The sequence below is a fragment of the Bactrocera neohumeralis genome, chromosome 2, assembly GCF_024586455.1.
Source record: "Bactrocera neohumeralis isolate Rockhampton chromosome 2, APGP_CSIRO_Bneo_wtdbg2-racon-allhic-juicebox.fasta_v2, whole genome shotgun sequence".
In the NCBI taxonomy this organism is placed as follows: Eukaryota; Metazoa; Arthropoda; class Insecta; order Diptera; family Tephritidae; genus Bactrocera; species Bactrocera neohumeralis.
This window is the reverse complement of record NC_065919.1, coordinates 69,092,112-69,114,554: the sequence shown is the minus strand read 5'-3', so window position 1 is coordinate 69,114,554 and position 22,443 is coordinate 69,092,112. Positions and strand designations below refer to the sequence as shown.

The window sequence follows — 22,443 nt, the reverse complement described above, 5'->3', positions numbered from 1 at the left end:
TACAGAAAATTTAAAAAATAAACAGTTTCGTTCAAAGAAAGCAAAGTCTTCAGAGACTTATTTAATTTGCATTAGCTCTTGTTCTCAAAAATGTTATGCAATCATGACTTTTTATAATCTGTAATATTCAGTTCTCGTTTTGAACTTATATTTTTATAAATTATTAGCACTTTTTATAAATTTCAATTTACCTGACATTTGAATATTTCATACGCAACCCTAATCAGCTCCAGTTTTCGTAATTGGTTTTCGAATTCCAAATTGCAGTGTACCCGACAAAATATACACGCCCATAATGGGTAAAAAAATTCCCCGTTTTGCTGCAGCAGCAGCTGCTAACATCAGGCCATTCATGAATATGCGGCGCGCGCGCCTCAGTCGATTACGGACCGGTGTGCAAGAGCGACGTGTTTGGAAATAAACTGCGTTGGTTTCAGAGGCGAGTTCGTTTATCATTCAAATTGCCAATTCGGTTAAACAGCCAAGCAGAAATGGCTCGGTGGGAACAATACCTGTACTTCCGGACTGTCAAACAAATTTCACGCGAAAAAATCGAAATATCGGTACTTGTATAAACAAATGTGTAAATAATAAAGTGACAGCTCAAACCAGCAAAATATTAATATAAAATACTTGTACTTAATATTACTTAAATCAGAATAGTGAGCAAATATAACTCATCAATATTGTGTTGTTGTTCGAAGCTTTTGTAACTTTTAAATACTAATTTTAACAAGAACGTTAAGTTTGAATTCATATTGGTGTGTAGCCGAAGCGATTCATACATGCTTTAATTCCGCGCCACATAAAACATATTCAAACTTCTGATTCGAGTGACGAACTATGTTGGTTGAAGAAAACCAGTAAAACCGCCTTGCCAGCATCGCCAGTCACTTACCTGTATACCTACCAACGCATCCCGGTCTTCATAAGCCAAACAAACCGTTGAGACTGCCGTCAAAGAATCTTTAAAGGAGCGGCAGCCACGCGATATGTCGAATAAACATAATACGAATTTTATAGATGGTTAATAGCACTACATCGCTGACCGAGAATGATAACTGTGAACCAATTGTTTTGCGTTTGATTTGAGTTGAGAGAAAATACCTGTGGGTTAGAGTGCGAATGGAGATACGAAGTGTAATTGTACTAAAGTGTAAAGTGTTTGTAGAAAGAGCGTATATTGCGAATGTTTGGGAACACATAATCAACTAGGTTAATACCAAACTAATATTGAAGATTATATGTAAAAATATAAAAAAAACAATAACTCGAACTATAGTGGAATTCCGAAATACGTAAAAGTAATATACATACATACATGTACATACAATGCATATAAAAACGCTCCTATTGAGAAGCATAGAACCCAAGACAAGCTGCTTCATAAACCCAGCGGGGCGACGAAAGGGCAACCGTTTATGCTGGCAGCCAAAGGCGCTATGTCTGTGCCTGTACTGAGGATTTATTATACGAACATGAGCTCAAAGTTGTTTTTCCAGTTTTTTTGCTTTGAATCACGACAAGCATTAAAAATATTTACAGTGCCGGCAAATGAAGATGAAGAAATTGTTGGATATCAAAGCAAATGCTAACTTAGGCTTGTACATTAAAAAAGTAAAAAAGTGCGACAAGAGAGCAGCAGAAGTGAAAAATAATGAGTGAGAGAAGTTCTTAAAGTGCAGTTGATGCTCATAATAGGAAAGCGAAATATATGTAAGGTGTAGAACCATATCAAGAGCAGAGATTAAGAGATAAGTGTAATCAGTTAAATGTTAAAAAATAAAAAATAAAATATGTTTATCATTTCCAAAGTGTTTATAAAAAGTGATGTGTAATGAAGAAAAAATGCTGAAGTGCCAGTGCCAATAAAACCTCGCAGTGCCTACTTATTGTGAAAATAAAATAGGTTTTATATAAAACCACACTGCCAATTTTTTAACAACCTAACATAATGTAGTAATTTTTCTTTACAAAAAAGTTGTTGGATTTCGCATTGTAACAACAACAATCATACAAAGCATAAAAACTTTGCCGGCCGGCCGCCACCCACATTGCCAGCGAAAATCCTACACAGATAATTGCAATAACAAACAAAAATACCCACTCTCTTCATACTTAAGCACGCTGAGAGCCGAAGATGCCGTTCGTACAGCGCGTCGTGCAACCGACGCGGCTGGCGTTAGCTTCCGCCTCCTCCAGAGTTGACGAGCGCACGCGAACCGCCAAATTCCATTGCACGCCCGGCAAATGTAAAAACAACAACTGTATTAATAAACAAACGACACAAACACAACCGCCACAACAACATATGAGCGTAGAAAATGTGAGAGAGGAAGCTTGCGTTGAGAATGGTGGTGTACTTTCAAGGACAACAGCCATTGCCAAGGACACTGCACAGCAGCTGCAGCAGCAACAGCAAACGCGTAGTCTTGCGGGCACACCCACTGTGGGTGCGAACCACACCACCGTTACGCGAGCTATAATACACGTGTCGCAACAAAACGGCGAAACAACGAGTACACTTGGTTTCACAGCAACAAAAACAACTGCCACATCAGCGCCAACCACGCCGATGCGTGATGTCGTCGATTGCTCACATCATAATCATCATCATCATCTGCAACACCAACAACAACTTCAGCAACATAATCAAACAAACGGTTATACATGTAGTTTCAGTTATGCTACCGATACGGAAGAAGACATTTCCGTGGCATCGACTTCTACACCAGCTGCACCGCTTTCATTAAAGAAGCTCAAACACCATGTGGAATTCTTATCCACCGCACCATCACCAACGCGTAGCGCTAGCGCCGGAGAGATCGGCCAGCAGCAGCAAAGTCAGCGACAATTACAATTACAACAATTGCAACGACAGCGTCAGCAGCAGCAACAACAACAGCGCACACAATCGCCAACAGCAGCGAAAATTGTGTCCGGCCATGAATTCGAATCCATCAGCAATCTCACATTGAGCAATGCCTTGCGTCAATTGGCATCGCTGGTGCTATTAGCTAATGACATATTCGATGAGTTGCAGACCGAGCTGCTGTCGGTTGGTGAGCGTGCGCGCACTGTGCAACGAAAAATCATAGCTGTGGAGCAGCGCGTCTCCGTCTACGATCCGAAGATGGTCACAGTTCGTAAGTGTCATACAGTTATTATTATTTTTGCTTACCTCATTTAATTAAGTTATATTTTAGTAAATATAATTGAAATATTAAACTAGTTAATAGTGGGCGTTCGGCCTTAATTGCGATTGCCATGAAAATGTAATGTAAAAAATTCTCCTGCAAAGTTCTGTTGTCTTTTCATACTCCATAATTTCTAAGTCTCTTTTATTTCTTTAGAATTGTGTCAGATCATTGCTGGGTTCCTGTCGAGTAGAAAGCCAATATTCGAAAATAGCTGGCATAAAATAGTTGAAAGTAGTTTTGAGATCTGACAGCTAAACGGTTCTTTACATGTCACCATGTCAATTTACTCCAAACAGGTTGTAATAAGTTTGCCACGAAGTTTGTAAAATCAAAATGGAAACTTCGGAGGCCCTATAAAATAGCATAAAAGTGATCAGCATCACGAGTTGAATGGATTTAGCCATGTTCCTCAGTGTATATTATAATTAGTCCCTCAGTTTTTGAGGTATTGATCTGAAACATTGCACATGTCCTTTTCTCTCTAAGAAGCTGACTATTTGTCGGAACCGCCGATATCGGTACACTATAGTATATTGTAGCTGCCATGCAAACTGAACGATCAAAATCAAAATACAAATTTTTTTATACCCTTTCATGCTGTACGAAAAGCACCTCTGGAGGGTATTATAGCTGAGTGTAACCTAAATTAACGGTTTTTCTTAATTTTTTAACAATTCAAAAGTTTTCGAAGCAAGAAAGTAAAAGTAAAGCAGAGCGGGATTCGGTTGCCTATTTTCTACTTAATGTTAAAAGTTATTAATAAAACCTTATTTTTCATACAAGTGTTCATACAAACATATGTATATAGTAATACAAAAATAATTAATAAGTTATCGCAACACAAACAAGTGCAAATGATAAAATCTTATCTCAATGTCGGTATGTAAACATTGCGTTCCAATTTTTCATATTCTGCCAGTATGTAATACTCGTATATACTCGCATAAATATTTCTGTAGATATGTAATTTAAAATCTTATCGTGAGCACAACTCTACGCAATCAACGCCGCTCGACTCTCAACCGACAAAAAAGTGCGCAATAAATATTCAATTTAATTTTTGCCTAACTAAAAAGCGCAAAAGTAGCGCCTCTGCCACTCCACCACCCACAATAGTCACTCATCTTATTTATATATATGTATATTTATGTATACATGTTTGTGTGAGTGTGTGTGAATAGCCCACTCCGCCTTTGTTACCTCATTGAAGTGAGAATAACTTAATAAATAATGAAACCAGGCCAACCGGCGGCCAAGTGTGAAATGCCCAAGCTCCATTGCATTTGTTGTGTTTGTTTTTGCTTTGTGCAAAAAGGCGAAAATCACAAATTATCACCTTCGCTAAATGCTTGCCTACGGAAGAGTAGCAATTAAAAAAATAGCAAATGAAAGCGCGAAGAAGTTGAAGAGGCGAGAAGCGAAAATCGTCTGCAAAAAATATGAAAAGTCGCTGAGCAAAAGGTAAAAAAAGACTGAAGTAGAAGTAGTTGGTAGTTGGTTAGCGCAGCTTTGGCAACAACAGCTTGAGAGCATGCCACCACATTCTGTGCTTTTATGCAGTACTTCATCTAATTTGTTCACTGGTGTTGTTAATTATCGTTATAATAATGATTATGATGTTCGGAGCAGGCGCTTATTGCCTCTTTGAGTCTGTGCTGGTGTTTGAAAAATGAAGAAAAAAAGACAAAGCTTGCAATTTTGATAGAGAGCAGAGTGTAAAAGTTAAATTTTATTACCAAAATTTCATAGTAATTCGCAAACGAAATCTTCTCCACTTTTCGGTAGATAATAATTCAACGAACTCATACCAGATACAGCTAACTTCAAGCAGAAGAAAGGCTGCCCATTTTTCTTACAGGGTCAGCTGATATAGCAAATGCCCATATGAAAGACTATTATAGCGCACTTTAATTGCAATTTAAAAGTGTGATAATTTTTATGATTGCGTAATATTTAAGAACACATTTTCAATGTTTTGAAAGCATATGCTTTTAGGCAAGGCGGTGCGCGAAGGCAGCTGCAATGCCTTGATATTTTTTATGTGTTTTGTTATAACAATAAAGTAGTGCTGGATTTTGGTCTTTATGCTAAGTCTGTTGGTTCTCTATCAAGTTCACGTTTCAGTGCTAATCTATCAAATATTTAACTACTAATCCAACTGGATTCAGTCCATTCAATTTTAATTCAAAACATATATATTCACATAAGCTCATAAATCATGGCTTAATGCCTTGGACAACTTTATCAGCGTACCTTTAAGAACCCAGTAGTAGTTATGAAACAAGTGTGCGTAAATACCATAGCACATTTTTAATAATAATGAGTTCATTGTAGTTTCCGATGAAAGTTTTTTTCTATAGGAATAACTGGAAATAAAACTCATGGACTTACGATAAATAAAAGTCAGAGAACTGGACCCAATCTAACTTGGGTTGTTCCACTTGGACGACTGAGAACACCGGCCCTTATTGAACAATGTCCGGTGAGAAGTCTTACTGAGTTCAGTGGGTCTTCTGCGTTCTGCATTAGGCCAGAAGCATCTCTGCCAGCTGTGCTTTGAAACCACAGTACAGCACTAGAACCCAAAAGGACAACATGGGTACAACTTGTTTCCATGTCGATGTAATTGGGATAAGGTGCCGTCTCCTGCGAGCTTTTTGCTGACTTGATGTTTTCGATAATGAGAACAGACCCTCCTTAACTAACTTTCAGCGCACAGTGAGCAATGTAATAGTTAATATTACCCCTCGCAGAGTGAGTTTCCAACTTCTGGTTCTCTCTAAATTTTGAACAATTTGTAAAGAAACTTACGGCGCCCCTTCGCCAGCACTTTCGCTATCCCGTGTCGGTATTTGAGTAGAGGAAAAGCTATCAGGAGTAGATCCGACGCAGAAATCTAAGTCAGGAAAGCAGTAGAAAAAGGAAAGCATTTCAGAATGTCCCAATGTTGTATGCTTTAACCTCATATTTCCTACTTGGTTGGGATATTTTAATACTTCTTTCAGGAAATTCGAGAAGAAAATACTTTTTTTTTAAGTCAAAAGATGATTAAAGTATTGGTTAGTCGAAAAAGTCTTTTCGTATTTTGTCAATAGATATCGTTGAAGTCGTATATATCCAGAGTTTATTTATTTATTATTATAAATAAAAAAATAAGTTGAAGTTTGATTAAAAATACGAAATGACTTTTTCGACTACCCAATATTTGTTCTTTTTAATCCCTTATTCCTCACCTGGTCGGGTTATTTTGTTACTTCTTTTGAAAAAATATTCAATGGAAAAACTATTTCAAATAATTCAGTGAAAATCCTCTCAGACTTCCACCTGTACAAGATTTTTAGGGACGAAATGAAGATTGGCTCAAGCAACATTTAATAACTTTTAGAATCACCATATAACTTTCGAGGTTGTTAGTGGATCTGTTCAGTGTTTCATTCGAAGTATATTCAGACTGTTGCGAATCAGAAAGCAATTGAATTTTATTCGGCTACTGCAAGTATGTTTTTAGATTTATAAAATACTTTTTTGTTTACGAAACAAAGTCAAATGTGGTTGCTTGATTTCAATCGAAAATTTTGCATCTACAGTTGCACATACATATAGTATGTATGTATGTATGTACATATGTATGTACAATCGATATATAGTAGTTCGTGCTCCCAGCACTGATGCGTCAGCTAATTCGATTCGAATAAATTTCGTAAGCATTTTATATTGCACATTTGCTGTCTGATGTCTCAACTTTAAGTAGAATTCATGCACACAAGCACACATACATAGGCACTGCCATTGCAGATTCACATGCCTCAAAATACATACATAAATATGTTTTATATGCTTACACAAGCGCCATTGCGGCATTCATGCCAATTTGTTGTGGCTGCGCGAAAATTTTGGCGTCTGACCGGCAGAATGTTGGCAAGTGGCAAATTGTTTGTGTTCGAAAAATACGATTTTGATTTTCAACACCATGCAAAATAAGCGAAAAAAAATTTAAAAAAAATAAAGAACGAAAATTAAAAAAAAAAAAAAAAATTAAAAAAAATTAAAGAAAAAAATTAAAGAAAAATTAAAGAAAAGATAATCTTAGAGCGATTGCCAGCTCATGGCTTGCTCGAAAGCAGAAACGCACGAAGGCAAGAGCAGAGGCGGCGAGGCTAGTCCGAATTAGAAATCTGTTGCACAAAGCAAGCAACTTTAGGAAATCGCTTATAATTCTATTTGAAGTATATAAGAATCGCAAAATTATTGCACAAATGTGTTTTTCAAAAGGCAATTGCGCAATAATTTGCAATTTTGAGCGCAAATTTTATTTTATAGCCGCAAAATTTGCGCTGCTTTCTTGCTGAAACTCATGATATTTGAAAACTGCTGCATGCATTTTTACTTATTTTTATGTAAGAGTGTTTGTAGTAAAATTAAGTTGCTATGGATGTGCGCATTTCTGCTTTTTCACATAACAGACGCTGCACAAAAGTCAATTCTCTTGCACTCTCTTGCACAGGGGCAGACGGACAGCTGCCAATTGGCAATATAAACAGTTTGATGAAAAAAACTGTGTGTGTATGTATGCATAACCTTACAAGTATGCATATGTGTGTGTGCAAATACATTTGTATGCTAACGGCAGGTAGCCAGGTCAACAGATGGCTTTCGTGGCGTGTTGCATGCGTATATATTATGTTATTTTAATTGCATGTTGCACGTGGCACGCTAATATTCAGCTGTTATTTGTATAAAACAATGGCTTGAAAACAGCATATAAAACTCTACTGCCTTTGTAGCCCAACTTCAACTACTTGTAAGGCGATTGTGATGTTGCAACATGGAATTTGCAACACATTTCAAGAATAACATTTTGTAAATTTCAGAGAATGCAGTAAATAATCAGCTGTTTCGGGTGCCACGCTGCATAAAATCGTATTTTTGCTCTTACGGCAGCATATGCGTGCCGCACTCTGACAGCATATTCATTTCAGTATTCGTTTCAATATTCGTTTCAGTATTCGTTTCAATATTTCGTACAGTTTTTGGTTTACGAGCATTTCCTTCAAATTTAATTTCTATTTTATTGCTTTTTTGTGGCTAAAAATGTTAATGTTAATGGCCCTTAGCGGGTGCGCACACTCACACAAATCTATTTATCAATTTTTATATGCATATGTAAGTGTGTGTGTTTTTATTTTTGTACAATAATTTACAATTGCGCGGTGGTCGGAGCAAAAGGCAGCGATGTGTGACAACCCGCTACCAGCAACTTTGCGCCAACTATCATTGCCACATACATACATACATATGTATACCTATACATAAGCGCATAACCACTATGTTTGCTAGCAAGCAGCAAGCACAGACATCCACACATATGTATGTCGCATGTGAGCTCGGTGACCACCAACTGTCTGCTACCTTTCCGACAACTGACTAACAACAAAGCATTTAAATTCGTTGTTAATATGAAAACTTCAATTGCACATAAATACATACATACATACATATGTATTGTATGCGTGTATGTGCCAGTATTTGCAACGGTGTTGCGCCTTCTCGCACACACCGGGGATATTTGTTTCGATTCAGTGAGTTTACCTTTATATCAGAGGATCGCTATTGCCGCTATATAACTGAAGTTATGCATGTGTGTACATACATATTCATATATGTATGTGTGTATAGACACCGGCATGCATTGGCAATACACAATCAAACTACTGTTGCGGCAATCATTTTATGGTTGCATGATAAAGTTGTCTACGGCTCCATGGTCGTTCATAAAAAAACAGTGTATTTTGTTGCTTTGTTTTTATATTTAATTTGCATTTTAAAAATGTTGTTTAACTGTAAAACTGTATAAATTGAATGCACACTTTTATGAACCAAAAAGTAGCAGCTATAAAACGGCTAATCTGTTCACTGGCTGCGTGACCTCAATCCTGTTAAATGGTTGGGCCGCGTTGAGAGCCATTTTTTTGGTGGAGCACCTTTTGGTTGTTAAGTGGAAATAGGCGTAAGGTGTGTAAATACATACATATATACATGTATGTATGTATATAAAAAATATATTTTTTTTAATGTTGCTAGAAATGTATCTAAACATTTTAATGCAAATTTATTTGCAACTGCACTAAAATTCGTTTTACAAATGCATCTAAACATATTTTAGACATGTCTCTAAGTAATGTTTCTAAACATTTATTATAAATGTGTATTAACAGTTTTTGTAAATGTATCTAATATTTTTTTTACAAATTTATCTAAACACTTTTTTGCAAATGTTTCTAAACGTTTTCTAAAAATGTAGCTAAACATTTTTGCACTTGTTTCTAAACTTTTTTCTACAAATACATTTTTTTTAAAGCTGTCTAAAATTTTATTTTAAATCAATTTAAACATTATTAACAAATATGCCTAAACATTGTTTTATAAATGTGTCTAAACATTTTTTTATAAATGTGCCTAATAATTTTATATATAAATGTGTCTAAACATTTTTTATACATTTTTCTATAAATGCGCCTAAACATTTTTTATACAATTTTTTCTAAATGTATCTAAACATTTGCAACAAAACAGTAACAATTTTAGAAATGAATCTAAACATTTTTTCAGAAACGTTAATTTTAGGTTTTAAAGAAAGTTTTATAAGAATTTTGTGTACTATATACATATGCATACAGATATGGTGTTTATACCCTATACATACATACATACATATATACATATATATATTTATAAATTTTCTTAGCATGGAGAAGCTTATTGCTTCAACATTTCACAAGCTTTTACAAGCAGCTTAAACATTCACTTTAAAAATAGATTGATATTTGACAAGTGTAGCGCGATAATATCAAAGTATTTTGATACTAGGCGACTAACTGTATACATTGCATGGTGCATTTTTACCATTGATACACATGTATGTACTTATACAAACACAAGAGTAGCCAACAGTCAACAAAATTTAATAAAGCAAAAGAACAACCAACAACAATAACAAACATAACAGCAAAAACAACAACAATGATTTCTAGCGGGTAATAAATCAATTGGCAAGAAATTTGTGTCGCCAGAAAATTCATTACACTCACGCAATGGAAAAGTTGTCTTGCAACATGCATGAGAAATAGAAAAAAATCTTTGTTTTTCCTTGTCTGAACAAGTGAGCAAGCGTAAACGGATAAAAATACAGCGTGATTGTCACTTTGATAAATATACACACACTTACAACACACCTACATGCACATGTACATATGTTTAAACAGTGTGCGCTAAAACACTGTGCAACGCCAACCATTCCTGTCGCGTTGCAAATAAAAACGCGCCGTTTTTACCACAAATGGCACACTTAAACCGTTTTGTAAGATAATTGACGGCTAACCATTTTGGGCTGCTGGACGTGGTCGGCGCATAAATTTATTGTGCTTGCAGCGTGTGTGTTTGCAACCTGCACCATACACCCAAAGCGGTAATGATTTTCTTGTGGCAGGTTTATGCTGCCACATTGCAGTTAATGATTTGGGAAAATCATGTGGCGGGTTTTTCTTCATCATACATTCAATAAAAAGGCTAGAAAATGGTAAAATAAAGGAATGGCGGACAATTTAAAGACAGTGATTTTTGCTTGTGAGCTAGCGTAGATATAAAACAGTGCGCTTAACGGTATAAAAATATGTGCAGATAAACATGCATTGCCTTTATGTGTGTGCGTGTTTGCATATTTCAACGATTTTTCATAAAGTTTTCTTATACACATATGCACATATGCTGTTGCAAGTACAACTTATCATCTATCAATTGTTAAAAAATTAAGAATAAACTGTTACATACTTTTTGTTGCCCTCAATTTATACGCTTGACGTCTTGAATTGCTGACAGCTGGTTTAGAGTGTATTGGTGGTCACTGTTAGTGGTTTTTACGTAACAACTAAATTGCAACATATGTGCGAAAACCAAGCATGTCATCACGTATAAGTCTCACGGGACACTCCCATATTCTACAAGCGTTGGCTTGATTGGGAGTGAGCATTAAGGTAGAGTGCTGAGCGTTCATGGGTCTCAAAAGTAAACAAAAACTCTGAAATGAAAGCGCACAATGTTATTGTTTTTGTGAGAACATACTTGCAACTTGCTCATGCGTCACTCGTTTTTGGAGAATTTCAAATTATAAATGGTTCGACATTAAAAAATTGGTAATTAAAATGTAAATATATAAAAAAAAACATGAATTGTAAATATAAAAAAAATAATTATATTGTGAATAAAACAATAAAATAAAATAACCGTAAATAATATATATGAAAAAATTCGTAAATAAATAACACAAACAAATTCTTCTTAAATCTTTAATTAATATTGGGTAGTCGAAAAAGTCTTTTCGTATTTCTAATCAAACTTCAACTTATTTTTTTATATTTATACTAATAAATAAACAAACATGTACCAATTTGGTCGACCACTTTTTGTCATTTTTCCTCTGGAGGCATTATGTAAAATCAAATTTCTGTGTAAATCCAAATTTCTGCAACGAAAAGACTTTTTCGACTACCCAATATTTATACGTTTTGTCACGATGCTCTTAACGTCCCGAAGACAAAGTTCCTATACATAAAGTATATACATATGTATGTATAAAATTCATCAGAGTGACGAGCTGTGTCGACTCGACCGTGTGAGAGGGCTTTATGAGAGCCGGGGTTAAAATTGGACGATTAGGTGAAATCCCATATCTCGGGATCCGCAGGATCGATTTCGACTAAATTTAGTACGTGGCATTCTTCTTACATTCTTATGTCACCGTGTAAAAATAGACAGCAACCACGCCTACTTCCCATATAACACAATTTTAAATTCCATTTGATCCTTTCACTTTCCAGTACACAAAGCAAGAAGAATTTAATATGACGAGATAAAACTTTGCGCGAATAATGCCTTTCAGCCAAAACTGTTCAATGCCATCGGTACCGAATATGTGGACCCCAGTATCTGTAGGTGACTTTTGGCTGAAAATATCGGTCAGTGAATGGCATATATTATTGAAATTCAGAGAGCATCTTTTTCTGATAATAGTATATCTATGAATCAAAAATGGGTTGAATCGGGCCAATACTTCCCTGAGGCCCCATATACCTAATAAAACGATTTTCGAACTTCCGGTTGTCTTTGTGAAGTACTTTAATGAAACCCAGTGAACATCTTTTCAAGTTGGATTTGTTTAAAAGTTCACTTTAAAACCAATAAATAATGAGTATCATCAAAGTTTAAGCTTAAAACCGAGTTTTAATTTTGCACTTCATGCTGCACAAAACACGTACATATGTATTTACATACATTTCATCCAAAAATTTGGTAATACATACATATATTTTTTTAAAATATAACCTCAAATTTTCAAAATACAATACAATATTGCGTGTAAAAAAATATTTAAAAATTGTTATTTCTCCACATGACAGGTGCCTTGTTTCTGAAATTAGGTTTTTCTTAATAAATGCCGAAAATAAAGTGTATATCGTAATTGAAGTACAAAACTACTTCTACAAAACTGTAATTAAAAAGCAGAACAAAAAGTTTCTGCAGCAAACGGCCGCAAGACTGCTTCATATGCAACTGTAAGCATCCATATGTATGTATGTATTTATGCAAGCATGCACACATACACACATGTTCATATGCAAGTTTTATAACTGAATTCCCTGCGTTAGTGCGTGCTTTATAAATTCCTAGACATCGCTCCAGTCAAGCAGAAAAACAGAGGAGAAACACTCCACAAGCCACACGACCACTAAACCACAGCAGCCACATCCGCAGCGTACAACAATAGCAAAAATGGTCGACGAAAATGCACCAAATAACCACAAATAAATCAACAAGAAACTAAATTCCAAAAACAACAACAACAATAATTGTAAAATCACAATTTTAACTTTAAAATACAAACAACAATGGCAGCATGGTGACTTGAAGGCACAGAAAAAATAGTAGAGTGCAATAAACATGAATTTAAAGCGAACGCGCTACACAAAACACACCTCGGACCGGCCAAAACCGAATCCAATTCCAATTCCAGCAATGATGAGAATTTGATTGTATCTTTTTTCATTTCATTTCGCTTTGTGTTCTACACTTCGCTTTGTTTATATATTCAAGTTTTTTTTGTTGCTGTTGTTGTTGTTTACCAAATCATGTGAGGAATAAAAAATGAAGAAAAAAGCAACTAAAAACTAAAATGACACAAAAAATCGACAGAGCAATCAAACTGAAATTCCAACAGCGTTCACTTCACACAACACCTTGCAGCAGCCCGAAGAAGGCCAGGGCACTTGCCGCAGCAGCTAGAGCAACAACAACAAAAGTGACAACAAAGGCACTTGAACCAGTCACAGTACTTGGCACATAAGGTGCATGCCACAGCGACGGGCTTCACACACACACAAACACACACACAAAGTCGATGAGAAACGAGTCGCCATCGTAGGCAGAGCCGAGCCAAAAGTGGGCAAATGTTGACTTTTTGATAAACACAAAACACGAAAAAAGTACAAAAGTAAATAAACACAACGCAGAATAAACACACGCATACCTTCAAATCAACATACACACTCACGCACACTTGAACACTGCGCCGTGTGGCACATGGAATGCAGCAAAGGTACAAGTGTAGATGTGTGCAATGCAAAAGTAAAAAAGAAACGACAACCGTGAATGAACATAAAGCACAACAAAGCACTGCAAACTGGACACTAAGAATGTGGCAATAAACGCTGCAGAAAGATACATCGTCGGCTGTCTGCAGTGCAACATTACGTTGCGTTCCATTAAAGCTCCACTTTGTGGCCTTGGCATTCTGCAGGTTTTGTTGTTCGCTCGCCAAACACACACACACACCCGAAGTGGTAAATTAGAATTGCATCAACCGTGCCCTCACGCCACCTTTCGATCGGCCAACCCAACCGCCCAGTAAGTTGGCCGTCATCTATCTGCTGGTTCGGTTGGCTGTCGTCCTGACAGCGTCGATATTCAATAACCTTCTCAAGGTGCAATGCAATAAATAGTTGCAGCGCGGCTTTGTTGCCCGCGACAGCATTCAGGCATGCACCATACATACACAAGTAAACTATATACCTTTTTATGTATACATATCTATTTGTTGTTGCTTTGTAATACCTACAATTTGCTCTTTTGCCCATTGCACGCCGGTGTTGTACGGCTGATCTGCTGTTCATGCAACATCAAGCCAATTCGATTTTATAGCCATTATTGGCGTTTGTTGCATAGCTTTGCGTTCGTTGCCAATTGTTGCTGACTTATTATTGCTTGGCATTTTTGCTTCCCAGAATGGTTGGTCGTACTTGTTCCTCAGCAATTTTGTGATAATGTTGTAATCTTTATGGGTTTATGGAATAAACCAGAAATTATTTGAAGAGAACCGGAGTATTAACTATAAGACTCAAAGCGGTTGCGAAATGTTAAAAGAAACATGCAATACACTTATATTAAGAATACAGTTATAGCACATTAATCTCTAATTCTGATTTCTTGCCTTAAAGTGCTTTAAAGAAAACTATCGCAGTCGTTTAAGAAGAAAAGTAGGAAGTCTATTTCAACTAGAAGTAGACAGCTGTCGCAACCTTTTGTCTCTTTCTCACAAAAAAATTCCTTCTGAATATCGTTTGGCCTCACCGATCTTTAGAGTAGCCTGCTAATAAGATTACCGGAGTCATAATAAAATTGAAGCCTGAAATATAAGGATTGCATTTAGCTTTGGACAACTCTCTTTGGCATAACTCTTATTCTAATCTCAAGAAATAAGGTTTCTGAGTCTTACAGATTATAAAAACTTGCTGATAACGACTTTTATTCTTCACGAACTCGAAAATAAATATAGAAGTTCTTGTAATTTTTTTATTTCCTGTATAGGGTATATTAAGATAAGATAAATAGATGAGAATTGTACCTTGACCTTAGGTCTATTGTGTCTTCTTCTAAGTCACTTCGACCCACCTAGTCCAAGCATATTGCTAAATTCCAGTATACGGCTAGGTGCTGCTAGTGAGGTGATGTGATCCCTATTTGGAAACATAGATCCAGTGACTTTTGTTTTGCATCTGCAGACTGCTATGCAATCAATTACTAGGTGTTCTGAAGTTTCAGGCTCCCTGTTGCAGAATCGGCAATTTGCATGAGAAGCTAGGTCCATCTTATAAAAGTGCTTCTTGAGCTTACAGTGGCCAGTGTAGAATGGATAAATAGTTAAGTTTTCATGAAGTTAGTAAAGTCAGATGGAAATGTCAGAGACCCTATATTGTATAGATGTAAATAGTCCCTTAGTTTTTTGAGATATCAACTTAAAATTGTGTACACGTCCTTTTCGCCCTAAGACGCTGCTTTTTTGTCGGAGCAACAACAACAATAGTGACAACAAAGGCACTTGAACCAGTTACCACTATAACATATAGCTGTTATACAAACTGACCTATCAAAATCAATTTTTTGTATGGAAAATTTCTTTATTTGGTAAGATATCTTTACAAAATTTAACGGAGATTAAGAAACGGTACAATTTTCGAATAAATTTTACAGATCGGACCACTACAGCGATATAGCTGTCATACAAACTGACATATGAAATTTAAATTCTTGAAAAGAAATGTTTTCATTTAACAAAATATCTTCACAAATAACAAATAAATAGAAAAATAACAAGATAATTACTGTAAAAAAAATTATACTCTTACCGAAGTGCTCAGTGAGAACAGTTCCCTTTTGAACAAAATATTAAAAGCAATTTTTGATTGAATTTTTTCAACATCCTTCGGATTATGCCACACACGACGAATCCTACTAATTTTATTAGGTTGAACACATTTGAATATTTAACATTAATCTGCAAAACCAGCAGCGCATCTAGAACCGGAATGTATGCATCAGAATGCTCAGCAATATGCTAACAAACATAAAAGTGGCATGGCTCTGCGAAGTTAGCGCTTTCAACTTGCCGTCTATGCACAAGGTCATTAAAGCAATTGTAAAGCAAATTGTTATAGCCAATTTAATGAAGCATTGATTGCCAATTTCAAAGCATAATTTCTATATACCGCTAATTTGTCGAATGTGCATATGCATGTAGATACCTGCATGTATATGTGTCTGTGTGGCATGATTAAATGAGAATTTTATGTAATTGCAATTACCTCGCAATTCATTCGCAGGAAGCACGGCTATCTTCACGACTATTGAAGCGCTTTTGTCGATCGCTTACGAATAACAACAATAAAAAAGCAACGCTTTTCCCCAACAATCTCTCCTTTCAGTTGCCAACCGTTTTCCTATAATGACTTTTCAGCTTACCTCAATACCTTGCGAGGCTGCTGCTGATTGCGGCTTTAAGAAGCTCAGCTCTGCTCTCCTTCGATGTCTTCGCAGCCTGTTAGTGCCGCATTCATTTAACTTTTTCTCCAAGCGCTGAAAGAAGAAGACTTCTTTGGTGGAAAAAAAATTGGAAATTTTCGTTTGCGCTTGAGAACACAGTGTGCCGTGTCAGGTGAGGGGGGGAAAGTGCGGCGGTGCTGTGGTGCTGCCGCAAACCACAACTCACACTGGAGCGTGTACCAAAAAGCATGAATTGAAAGCAATTGTAACCGCACAGCTGCCTGCAGCGCAGACAGGCACACATCAGCGGCGCTGCAAACGTGTGCTTACACTCAATCTTGCAAATGCATGTGCGTGTGTGTGATTTTGTATATGTGTATGTGTGTGGAAAGACACTTAGAGGTTCAATAGTTATTCCGTTTGTTGGCTTGTGTCATTGAACTTCTGGCTATTTCCTTTTTAAATTGGTTCTTGTGGCTAAAATGCAGCGAGCCACTGACGTCACACACACATACACAGTAGCGCATATGTACTTGGTGTGCTTCTTCGTTGCCACGCTGCTTCCTCAGTCATCGATTGTGTCGATATATTTTGACGTTTTGTTTATTGATACGCCACAGCGCCCGATTTTCACCTTCGCTCACAGATTTGTGTGGAAAAACAACAAAAAAAAACAAAAACGTATATATTGAAAGCAAACAAAGCATTAAAAATTAACGAAAATTATAGTGTGCATGCCACGTAGCTGCAATCCAAGGCGAAATACCAGCTAGAAGCTTCAATTTATTTTAAAATTTTTTATTTCAAAGTTTTCGAAATTAATGAAGCTGCATGCAGCGGGCCGCTTGTCGTGTGCGCAGTGCCTCAAAGTGGTTAGCGCGTTATGTGATACATAAATTATAACGATTTATAGCACGAAATGGTAAAATTAATTTGAAACCCGATGCTGTTCGCGGCATAAATACCTAAGTGTGTATTAATTAAAATGTGGCTTTTGAATTTTCCACCGCAAGTGGGCGTTTTGTACTGAAATTAGTGGCGGCTTTTGCAATATATTATAGTTAAGAAATCTTTTAGACTTGTGAAAATGTTAAATGGCTTTGACGCTATGCACACCTTTTACATATTTACAAATTAACGCTTTGTAATTAATTTAAATACCGTTCGGCACGACTGTGGCAAGGCGGCGCATTATATGGCACATGATAAACAACAGCTGCTGCTCTGATCAGCGCATACAATAGAGCACCCTTAAGTTCTATTTAGCAGTTTGAAAACAAAAATAAAAAAATAAAATAAAAACAAGAAAAAACATGAACTTCGATTGCAGCGAAGCTAGTATACCCTTTACAAATAAATAGGTTTCTTATAAGAATTTTTTTTCTCCGGTCAGTAGCTAAAAGCTATAGTGGTCCGATATTAATTATATGCCCGAAGATTGAGAGGTTATCTTGGAAAATAATCCATGCCGAATTTTGTGAAGATATCGCGTGAAATGAAAAAGTTTTCAAAGCAAGAACATTTTTTTTATCGATCAGTTTGTATGGCAGCAATATGCTATAATGCTCCGATTTATAAAATTTGTTCGAAGATTTGAAAGTATCCTTATAAAATAATTCATGCTAAATTTCGGCCTGATATCCCATCAAATAAAAAAGTTTTCCATACAAGGACTTGATTTTGATCGGGGAGATTGTATGTAAGCTACATGCTGTAGTGGTCCGAAAAAAAAATCAGAGAATATAGAGTATTCTTAAAAAATGATCCATGCCAAATTTCGGCCTGATATCCCGTCAAATGAAAAAGTTTTCCATACCAGGACTTGCATTTTATAGGTCAGTTTGTATGGCAACTATATGCTATAATGGTGCGATTTAGAAAATTTGTTCGAAGATTATAGCGTAACCTTAGAAAATAATTTATGTCAAATTTCGTCTTGATATCCCGTCAAATGAAAAAGTTTTTCATACAAGAACTTGATGCCGATAGTTCAGTTTGTACGGCAGCTAGTGATCCGATATCGGAGGGGCGAACAAAAAAGATGGTTCCTAGAAAGAAAGGGAAGTGTGTGAAATTTCAGTTTGATATCTCAAAAACTTATCGACTTGTGGGCATGTCTAAATCAACGTAGCTCTTCATGCTAACCATTTATATACCATATATGGCACATATTATAATGTCTTCGACGCTTATTTCTGCGTGTAGCAAACCTCGTGGCAATCTTAATATGCCCTGTTCAGGGTATAATTATAAACATTGAGAAAACAATTAATTATGCTAAAAACTTGTTTTTATTATTTTTTGTAAATGCATCAAAGCAGCTTTGCAGCACAAAAATGCAAAAGTCATATGCGCACAACACACATGTTTGTATGTATGTGCTAACTCCCTATTTGTTAAGCATGTAAGTGAGCATGTGTGCTGGGAAGCCTTTTTCTGCAAGCGTCTGCCAGACACGCCAAGGCATGCGAGCCAAAAGGGTTGCTCAATACACCTCAATACAAATTGCAAGCAGTTGGCTGTACGAGTGTGTGTGCGTGTGCACATGCATACATATTTTCCCTCCATAATTTTCGATTTCACTTACAGGGTCTCTGCACCTTTTGCTTTTTTGCGGTTATTTTTCGAATTTGCAGCCAGGTGAGCGCAAGGCTTGTGTTTTTGTAAACCTTCGTTTGTGTTAATTTCAATACACACACACTCACACGAACACAAATGAAATTGTCATTTTAGCTTTGCATTGACATTGGCGCACATTTTGCCCACTCGCCAGAGCGACAACCGTTCGTTGGTATGTGCACCGCCTTCGTGCGTCCTTCTGTCGCACTGGCGCGGTGAACTTTGTTGTGCGAAATGCAATCAGTCGCCCGGAAATTCAACCAACAGCCGGCTTCCGTGACTACAACGATGGCGGTGACGACGACGACAATGCGAACAGACAACAAGCAGACAGCCTGGCAGGCGACAAACTTGCTGCAATTGAAAAATTATAAGCATAAATATATGTTGCACAAGCACACACACACTTATATGCTTGCAACATATGTACGTTGCCTGTAAAATTATGTAGTTGCTTGTAGTTACGTAAGTACTTACGTTTTGTATTCCGCGCGTTAACGTGCAAAACAACGTCTGCTGCATTCTTCTTGGCAAATCTGACTTTTCCGTTCAGCGCTTTTTGGCTCGATGTACAGTTCGGATTTGTTGCAAATGAAAGTATTAAAAATCCATAAAGTACATAAAAGCCTGCATAATTTTACGGCAGTGCAACGTACACTTCGAACACAAGAGTAGCTCGACAATGTAAGCGTCCACGTTTAAAAGTTTTTCAATAAGCTGATTTTTATTTCTTAACTTTCGGCTTTCAACTGCACCATGAAGTTTTCATTGTTTGGAAAAAAATTAAAAAAAAATGAGGAAAAATATTGAAAGAAATTGCTTAATACCATCTGTTCAACTTTGACCTGGACGAGCTAAAAATTATTAATGCTTAAAAAAAAGCCTCCTGAGCCAAAAGAAGCATGCCAACGTTTTATGCAATTTTCCAAAATCTGTTAAAAGCCTCGTCTGAGCTGACTTTGCCTTCAGTGTCTTCAGCGAATTTTGTTAATTTTGGTTTCAGCTAAATTTTGAAGCAATATTAGCTATATTGTTGGACAGTATCGAGGTCATATTTATAAACTGAAGTCTCCACACCAGTAATGATGCTTTTGATGAATGTAGGACCTTCAGCTATATGGTTAAGCATCCCTTTTGCAAGCTCTTTTCAAAGATTCAGATGTTTTGGTACGAGCCCAGCATTGATAAGCTGATCCTAACCAAAACATTAACCAAAATGTTTTGAGTTGATTCATAAAAGATATTGAGATTACCTGCTACCTCTCTGAAGACAACGATTTTCTAGCAGTGTTCCTTTAATTTCTTCGATGTTTTCATCATTAACACAGGTGTATGGACGATAAGACAAGTTTTCAATGACTTCACGAACTTCACTGAATGCTTTGTGCCAATCAAATACTTGTGTTCCTTATCAAAACCCTTCTGAAAAAATTTCAACGATTCCGTAGCATGGATGCCATTAGGTTAGGTTAGATGACTGATCAAAGATCGCACGTGGGCTGCTATATGGAGTTCTTTGTGAATCCATAGAGAAGAAGAATTCCTGTGTTCGAACTTACAAATTAGTAAAGCGCTTAGTAGCCAATAAAAATTTGCACAAACGTTTAATTTCCATTCCCTCCAGTTGGGATCGGTGGAATGTCTGAAGGTATGCGCTCCCAAACGCGATACAGTTAAAAAGGAAGTGCTGAATTGTTTCCACCTCTTCTTCTTCCAAGCAGCAGCGACCTGCTTCCATTCTATCGATAGTGGTGATGCCATTGGAAACACGACATTTCAGTCCAAATTATTTAAAACAACTTTTCATACAAAATTTCGATTTTGGGCAAGTTAACTCAAAATAGCGTATACTTCCATTCGAAGGGTTCAAAAAATATTTATGACCCAAAGTGTTTTCGTTAGAGCATAGTTTTTTATTATTATTTCATAAAAATTTTGATATTTAATATAATCAATCTTTGAACTGATTGAAATTCGAATCAACCGTGTTTACGTAGAAGCGACTGCCGTGAGATCTAAAATGGTGTAAGCCTTTGGGAACACTGTTCATAAATATCTAATATACATATATAATAAAAATACGGCTAACTAAAACCACCAATAGTTACAACCTAAAATCATCACTTTTTTTTTATTTTTCTACCAAAGTGCAGATCTTACGAAAATGAAACGCTTCTAAAATCTTTTCATGGTACCAAACTATCAGCAAGTCTAGACAAATGCGATAATCGCACGACGTCAAAGCGTTTAAGCGCACAATTTAGTCGTGAGCTAAGGTGTCTCTACTCAATTACAAAGAATGACAAGTATAATGTCGAAAGGCTACATCGATTCTATCACCCAAGCGACGACGACGCCAACTAAACCAACATTGCAAGTACCCACTAAAAAGAAGAAGAAAACTATTTATTTTTGACTAGGTGCGCCGTGTGAAGAGCGCAACTCTTTTACAGACAAGTCTTGTTCTTGCTTTCTTTGTGCTCACACATTTTAGAGGCGCATAAAAACCTCTTAATGCCGATTAATAACCAAAGTAACGAGATATATGTATGTAACTACAGGTACCGACAGACATAAAAAATATGTTCATGCGGGTATGTCTGTATGTAACTATGTATGTGAGTGCAGTGAACGTACACACTACATAACTTCGATACCTATGAGCAAACTAGACGCTCTTGTGCAATGCATTCGCCTCGGTTGAGTGAAAAGTATCGCACAGATAGGAAAGTCACGCCGCTTCTGTTTTCAGTTCATTCTTTTTTTTTCTTATTTCACCTATCTACCATGTATAATATAGCGTTAAACATTTCTTAACAGCAACAAGTTGAGAAAAAATGTCCGAAGATAGATTATAGCGCTGAGTAATTCCACAGAGGAGTATGTATGTATGTACGAGTGTATGTAGTTGGGACGTGCGATGACTTGATGGAATTTATCAGTGTCTTCTAGTTCACCGTCAAAAGATAGCCCCGTCTAAAAGTACATAGACTTTGGTTGAAAAATGCCAAAAGCAGACTCAAGGTGTAGTGGTGAGAAATCTGCCGAAAATTTACACCACAACTCAAAGTAAACACACCTAACATACTTACGTACACACTTCAGTACATACGACTGGGAAATTTTTCACATGATCTCAGTGCGGCAAATTCCGAGAAATGCAGATGCCCTGTCTGTTAGCAGTCAGAATGGCAAGACTTTGCGGATCGGCGCGAGTATATGTGTGTGGTAGTGGAGTGTTGCCAGAGGTAGCCTA

At 36.6% G+C, this 22,443-nt stretch overlaps 1 protein-coding gene across 1 annotated transcript in view; it reads left to right on the top strand.

The window, feature by feature from the left end:
* Nucleotides 1–392: 392 nt before the first annotated feature.
* Nucleotides 393–22,443, top strand: part of LOC126760019 (uncharacterized) — a 136,152-nt gene continuing 114,101 nt past the window's right edge. Inside the window, exon 1 of the mRNA XM_050475344.1 lies at nucleotides 393–3,146. Within this exon, the coding sequence (XP_050331301.1) occupies nucleotides 2,141–3,146 (1,006 nt within the window). The 5' untranslated portion in view covers nucleotides 393–2,140. The remainder of the gene's footprint in view (nucleotides 3,147–22,443) is intronic.